A 7,823-nucleotide genomic window follows, 5' to 3' on the forward strand; every position below is an offset into this window, starting at 1 on the left:
ATGGCATCAGCAACTCAATGGACATGAGTTTGGGTGAACTCCAGGAGTTGGTGATGGACAGGGAGGCCTGGTGTGCTGCAGTTCATGAGTCGGAAAGAGTCAGACATGACTGAGCAACTGAACTGAACTGAACTGAAATGCATTGCACCTTCATAGTCCATAGAGGCTTAAAGTGCCCCTTTATCCAGAAGATTCCTCTAGCATATGAAGAGATTCCACATGGCATCTATGTCCTGTGGTTAAGATGATTCAGCAGCAGGGATGCTTGAGTGAAGAGTTTGGGAGGTGGAGGCTGTTGCTTCTAGTTCTCCTCCAGGCTATGTCGGATCCTATAGCCAAAGTATATGGCAAATCCTATTAGGGAAATGAGACAGTGAGAAGGGAAAGTAGATGCTCTCTTTACTGATACACGCTTGTGTACACGCTCGTGTGCATGCTCAGTCCCTCAGTCGTGACTGACTCTTTTGTGACCCCATGGACCATAGCCCTTCAGGCTCCTCTGTCCATGAGATTCTTCGGGGAAGAGTACTGGAGTGGGTTGCTATTTCCTCCTCCAGAGGATCCTCCTGACCCAGGGATTGAACCCATGTCTCTTACATTTCCTGCATTGGCAGGTGGATTCTTTACCATTGAGACACCAAGGAACCCCACTCTTGCTCACTAGGTCTCCTATGAGGGTGTCTGACACAGTTTAGGGGAGTGGTGTTAGGAAGAAGATGGGGATCAGTCAACTGAGAGGTCTCTTAATCCCAGAAAACCACTTACCAATGGCATTCCAGACACTGAATTGGATCCAGGCCCCAGAAGTCATCTGCACCATCAGATAAATGTTCAGAATGATGCTCACCAGTGGGAGGACAGGCAGAGCAGGGACCTGTGGGCAGAGTCACTTCATCCCTGAACACAGCCCAGACGTTGGAAAAGGGGCCTGCAACCCACATGTGGGCAGGAAGACTTCAGTCCTGTTGAAGCTGTGTGTTCAGTGCCTACTGAAACTGGGTATGTGAAGCACTGAGTGTGGGTCAGGGAAGGGTCCATTGGTTCGAGCAGTTCCCATCTTCTCACATTCAGTAAAGGATGTTTAGACCTCAAAGCAGGTGAACTTCATTCACTCAAGGTGGATAGTTTGGGTACATAAGGTCACCTACTGTTTTAAAAAATTAATTAACTAATTAATTTGGCTGCATCAGAACTGAGTTGTGGCCCAAGGGCTTCTCTAGTTGTGGGGCATGGGCTTATCTTCCCTGCAGCATATGGGGTATTTTTCCCCCACCAGGAATCTAACCTACATCCCCTGTATTGCAAGGTAGATTCTTAACCAACCACTGGACCACCAGGGAAGTCCCTCCCCTACCCTGAACGGAAGAGGAGAGGGGCTCTGGGGCTGCCTCCAGATGATGACCGTGACACCGGTGATGAGCAGCAGCAGCAGCACAGCCACTGTTGGGAGCACGGGGTCTCCAGAGAACACCTGGCTGGGCCACTGGGCCAGGACCAGGCTCAGGATGGCCAGCAGGAGAACTGCAAAGGTCAAGATAAAGGAGAAGAGGCTGGACCCAGAAGACAAAGATGTCAGGACCTCGGGCCACATCCCTCCCCAGGCTGCCCACATCAGGAAGGGGCATCATATCTCTGCTACTTCTAACTGAAAAAGACACGTATTTCCAACCCATCCTGTCAATTTCAGAATACCACCAAAGAGAAGTCCCATTGCTCACCAAGCAGGAAGGCACATCCATAGACAATCTGGCCAGATTTCCAGGTGGGCATGGTGCCGGTAGGGAACCACAGACTCTTCAGAATGTTTGAGTTTCCTGCTTCAGATACAGGCTCTGGAGGCTTTTCTTCAAGTTTAGGCTTCATCTCAATTTCCTCCTCTGTTTTCTCCTTCTTGCTGAACTTCTGATCTGGCTGGTACCTGAGTGAGAGGATATTAAGGCCATATTAACAACAGACCATATACTCATCCATCACCAGAGAGTTTAATCCAACTCTCTCCTGATTTCAGCAGAGCAGGACATGAAGCTAGAGGAGTTTTAGCTCCCCTCGAGTCCACGACTCTGAGCCAAGTTGTAGCGGAGTCTCACCTGAGGGCAAGCACAGAGAGAGCCACCAGGGAGTAAGCAAGCAGGATCCCGATAGATAGGAGGTCCACCAGATCGCTGAACTTGAAGAGTAATGCCATGACCGCTAGGATGAGGGCACAGACAAGGTGGGGAAGGGAGTGAGAAACAGCCAGAAATATCCAAGGTAAGGAAATGATCAAACAAGGGGTGGGTTTTGTTTATCCACCTGCAAGGTTTCCAGAAGACACGATGGCCCTGACAGGCGTGCCTGTGTGGGCGTGGATCTGGGCAAGGCCCCGAGAAAGGAGTCCGTCCTCTGCCATCACGCACACCCCCCGAGGCATGGGGAACACATCACCGAGGAGACTGGAAAAGAAAGCAGAAACGTGTATGAGGACATGGAGAGACGGGAAGGGAGGACTGGTACTTCTGTTTCCTAGTCTACTTGGGTCAAGGTGTCCTCCCCTCTTGTCTCTCAATCCCAAGGGCTGGGATACCAGAGCATCTGACAGTCAGAGGGGAGAAAGCCATGATACTGACCTGGACGTAAGAGCACAGAGGGCGCCAACAGCCACGACATATCTGGCAGGGCCCCACCCAACAAGGAGGAAAGCCTCTGGCAAGGGGCTCTCAGGATGAATCTGGCAGTAGGGCACCACGAGGGTGAGTGCTGCTGAGACACCAAAGCACACCACAAAGCAGATGAAGATCGTGATCATGGTGCTCACGGGGATGGACCGCTGAGGATTGAGGGCTTCTTCCCCTGCAGGATGCATAGATGTACTAGGTTAGGAAAACACAGGGAGCAAAAGCACAATACCCCCTCTCCTCTTGCACCATCAAAAGCAGCTTATCCTTCTTCCGACCCCTATGCCCAAGGGCAGCCTAATCTGTCCCCAAACCCCTGATGAGAAGCACAGTGACTATATTACCTTTAGTGACAATGGCATCAAAACCAATAAACATGTAGAAACACAGAGCTGCTCCCTGGAGAATCCCATCAAAGCCAAAAGGTGCAAACCCTTCGGAACCCAGAGGGCCCAACCTATGGTGAGAGAGGAATGAGGAAGAACATGAGTGAGGTGAGTTCAGCCAGCTCTACTGGACTCTTCCCTTCCTACCACAAGTGCTGGGCTCCAGGACCCCCATCACTTAGATCCATCAGCCCAGGTCTCTTTGGTGGTGGTTTACTCATTTGGTCATGACCAATCTTTCGACTCCATGGGCCTTAGCCTGCCAGGCTCCTCTGTTCATGGGATTAGCCAGGTAAGAATGGTGGAGTGGGTTGCCACTCTTTAGTCCCCACCAGATTTCCAGACTTGCACCCACATTCACACACATGTCGCTATGGATAAGAGAACCCTCCTGACCTAGAGGTGCCACTGGATGCAGACGTGTTCAATGTGTAGTCCTGTTCCGTGAGCTTCCAGTTGTGCAGGTCTCCCTTGATGAAGCCAGAGATGATGATGAAGCTGAGAACCGAAACGTTGATGCCCGTGAACACTTTGTAAAGTAGAGTTGACTCAGGAGCTCCCAGAGCCAGTAGTCCTGTGGGAAAGAAGGAATATGAGACATCCAAAATAACCAAATCCATGGAGACAGAAAGCAGACCAGTGGCTACAGTGTCAGGAGGGCTGATGGTGGTGGATAGATGGACAGTGACTGCTCAGTGAGTGCAGGGTTTCCTTTGCTTGTGATGCAAATGTTTGGCACTAGATGCAGGTGATGGTTACACGACACTGTGAAGGTACTAAGTCCCACTAAGTACACTTGCAGACAGCTTGTTTCTTACTGTGGCCATCATCTCACAGTAGACATGTCTATCAAATCATCATGTGGTACACTTTAAACTTATACAATGTTGGATGTTAATTAACTCAACAAAATTGGGGAGAATAATTAAATCGTTAATTTTATGCTATGTAAATTTTCTCTCAATTAAAAAAAAAGTTTGGTCCTAGTATAGAGGAAGAAACTTGTCAGTCTAAGTAAATGCTCCTCAGCTGGGAGTGGTTTTGTTCCCCAAGGGCCTGTTGGCAACGTCTGGAGACATTCTCTTTGTTTTGTTGTGGGTTCATTTTTTGGCCATGCCATGGTTTGTAGGATCTCCATTCCCTTGCCATGGATGAACCTGGGCAGTGAAAACCCAGAATCCTAACCACTAAACCACCAGATACACAGATGACACCACCCTTATGATAGAAGATGAAGAGAAACTGAAGAGCCTCTTGATGAACGTGAGAGAGGAGAGTGAAAAAGGTGGCTTAAAACTCAACATTCAAAAAACTAAGATCATGGCATCTGGTCCCATCACTTCATGGGAAATAGATGGGGAAACAGTGGAAACAGTGTCAGACTTTATTTTGGGGGGCTCCAAAATAACTGCAGATGGTGATTGCAGCCACGAAATTGAAAGACACTTACTCCTTGGAAGGAAAATTATGACCAACCTAGATGGCATATTCAAAAGCAGAGACATTACTTTGCCAACAAAGGCCCATCTAGTCCAAGCTATGGTTTTTCCAGTAGTCATGTATGGATGTGAGAGTTGGACTATAAAGAAAGCTGAGCACTGAAGAATTGATGCTTTTGACCCACGGTGTTGGAGAAGACTCTAGAGAGTCCCTTGGACTGCAGGGAGATCCAACCAGTCCATCCTAAAGGAAATCAGTCCTGAATATTCATTGGAAGGACTGATGCTGAAGCTGAAACTCCAATATTTTGGTCACATGATGCAAAGAACTGACTCATTGGAAAAGACCCTATTGCCGGGAAAGCTTGAAAGCCGGAGGAGAAGGGGATGACAGAGGATGAGATGGCTGGATGGCATGACTGACTTGATGGACATGAGTTTGAGCGAGCTCTGGGAGTTGGTGATGGACAGGGAAGCCTGGTGTGCTGCATTCCATGGGGTTGCAAAGAGTTGGACATGATTGAGCGACTGATCTGAGGTGAAGCCACCAAGAAACTCCCTGGAGACATTCTGATTGTCACAACTTGGGGGGTTGGTGTCACCCATATCTAATGAACATAGTTCATAGATGCTACACACCCAACAATGATTAAATTAAGATAACCCTACAGTGCACTGGTTAGGCCCCACACCAAAGGCTCCTCCAGCCTAGAAGATCAGTAATGCCAAGGGTGGGAAATAACGGTCTATGTCTTGCCTTCCTGTCTCTCACACCAAAGACCATTCTTCCTAGTTCTAATCTCCCATATGCTGCTACCCCAAGCCTTCCCCACCCCTTTTCCCCTCCACACCCCACCCTTCCTGTCCCATCATGAAAATCCCCAGCTTACCAGTGAGAAGCAGCAACAGGGCCATTGCAACAAAATCTGGGTACGTGGCCAGGAAGTAGGGCATATACGGAGAGAAAGTTCCCTCTAACGCCTGAGAGATGTGGTTCCCAATCAGGCTGTCGAAGGTGTGGCTCCAGGCCCTGGCCACACTTGCAACGGCTGCAGCAGCAGCAGAAGGAACATTTGTTAACAAACATAAATTGAACCCCTCTGTGTGCCATAGGATATATTTGGGGGGAAAATTACAAAATACTGATGCTGAGCAGAGCTCTGTGGGACTCTGGGCACAGAGGCCTTTTTGTTCCCCGTTTCTTATAGGCAAAACTTCAGCCTCCATGACCTTCCCTGAATTCCAAAGGACAGATTCAAAGAGTTGCTAATCAAGGCAGGGGGGCCAAGAAACCACCTGAGGCAAGATAAAGGGAACACAGAAGCTCATCAATATTAGGTGGTTTGTTGGTTGCTTTCCTGATGGTCCAGTGGTTAAGAATCTGCCTTGCAATGAAGGGATTCACATTCAAGATCCCATGTGGCACAGAGCAACTAAATGTGAGCATCACAACTAGAGAGTCCATGCCCCACAATGAAAGATCCTGTGTGCTGTAGCTAAGACCTGACACAGTCAAATAAATAAATATTTAAGAAAAGAAAGAAGGAAGAAAACACTTAAACAAAAATTAGGAGACCTGATCACCTGAGACTCTGCACATACTGTGAGCTTCTCAGGATAGCTCTGACCAGGAGCCCTGACTATATATTCTCTCCCTATTCCCATGGGAGTGGGGGCACTGTTATTAAGGCACAAACCTACTGTGTTCCCACTTTGCCGGGCAGAGAAATAAAGCCACTCTCTCCTTCTCCTTTATGACTCTGTCTCTATTTCTGTTTGGTGTTGGTGCACAGAGAGCCAAGATTTTGCATCAATACCTACTCTCAAAGAGTTCTTCTTCATGAGGTGGGGAGAGTAGAGTCAAATGATCACCAAATAGGTCAACTATTTAACACATTAGCAGGTGATCAATGTTATGTAAGAAAACAGTGAAGTGGGAACAGGAAAATGGGAGACAAGGGTTGAAATCTTAAATCAAGTGGTAAAGGGAAATCCCATGAATGCAACGGCTGAGCAGAGACTTCAGTATGGTGAGGGAAGGAGCCTGTGGGACACACCTCCCTCTCACGCACTCCCGACAGTTCCCTTTCCTCTGGGTTCTTGGTCCATCATTTAAGGAAGCAGGAGAAAGCTGAGTAGAATGAAGTTGTGGAGTGTTCCTGACACTATTACCCTCCTCCTCCTCCAACAAAGTGGATGACAAAGTGCTCATGAATGACCGAAGACCCAACTCCTCACTCCTAAATTCTGATCTCAAGCCCCACACCTTTTCCACCCATCATCTCACCAATGACATAAGCTAGTATGAAGTTCCAACCAGTGACGAAAGCCCACAGTTCTCCCACACTGATGTAGCTATAGAGATGCGCAGAACCGGTCCATGAGACCCGTGTCCCAAACTCGGCATAGCAGAGCCCAGACAACACAGAAGACAGGGCGGCCACCAAGAAGGAGATGACGATCGCTGGTCCAGCAATGAACATGGCCACTTCTCCCATCAGGATGTACATGCCGGCCCCCAGCGTGCTGACCACACCAAAGGCCACCAGGTCAAGGGTGTTCAGGTGACAGGCCTTGGGACTCTCAGTGGGCTTCAACTGTTGCCTTCAAACCAGCTTCTGACCAAATTGGTGAACATCCTGACATCGCATCCTAGACAGAGTTGAGGAAGTAAGATGTGCTGAGAAAACAAGACACAAAGCCATCAAGAATGTTATCCACTCTTGGTCCTGGGAGTTTCACAGATGAACAGCGTGATGGGGACCACATGGTCAAAGGACACATTGGCCAAATTCTCCATCTGTGAGCTTTGGTTTCTTTAACATAAAGAAGGCTCTTAATATGATTCAAAGTTACTAGAAAGTTTGCCTAAAGAGAAGTGAAGGGGAGCAGACTATGTCTCCCCCAAATGTCCCACTTTGGCATGCAGGTTACTTTGAGCTAAAATTAATTCAGACCCAGAAGACTCAGGAGAAGTTCCTTGTCTCTCCTTTAACTGCTCAAAATAATGTAGATTAGGAGACCTATGCCAGGAAGAGAGTCATTTACCAGGGATAGCTTTTTATCTCAGAAAGACTTACCTGTCTGGAGTGGCAAATGTTTGCTTCCCAAATAATAGCTCTTCCCATCATCCTGTGGGTTGTCTTCCTCCCTTTTGAAGCCCCAGATCCTTAACCCCTTCTCCTTAGCTCGGGGCAGAGGGCATATAAGCCTCAAATGCCTGTCTTTGAGTCTCTGAGTTTTCATGGGGCTCCAATACATAACAAATTAAGTTTGTCAATCTAACTTATGCCAATTTAATTATTAGACCAGTCAAAGCACCCTATAAAGAAATGTTTTCTGCT

At 48.0% G+C, this 7,823-nt stretch overlaps 1 protein-coding gene across 1 annotated transcript; it reads right to left on the reverse strand.

The window, feature by feature from the left end:
- On the reverse strand, positions 302 to 7,130 carry LOC102180668 (cationic amino acid transporter 3-like). Its single transcript, XM_013977213.2, is given in 11 exon segments — positions 302 to 354; positions 766 to 874; positions 1,355 to 1,521; positions 1,719 to 1,918; positions 2,088 to 2,190; positions 2,293 to 2,432; positions 2,607 to 2,829; positions 2,999 to 3,111; positions 3,437 to 3,614; positions 5,370 to 5,528; positions 6,767 to 7,130. Coding segments are annotated over 11 exon segments (1,809 nt in total).

Source organism: Capra hircus, chromosome 18, assembly GCF_001704415.2.
Source record: "Capra hircus breed San Clemente chromosome 18, ASM170441v1, whole genome shotgun sequence".
Classification (NCBI taxonomy): domain Eukaryota; kingdom Metazoa; phylum Chordata; class Mammalia; order Artiodactyla; family Bovidae; genus Capra; species Capra hircus.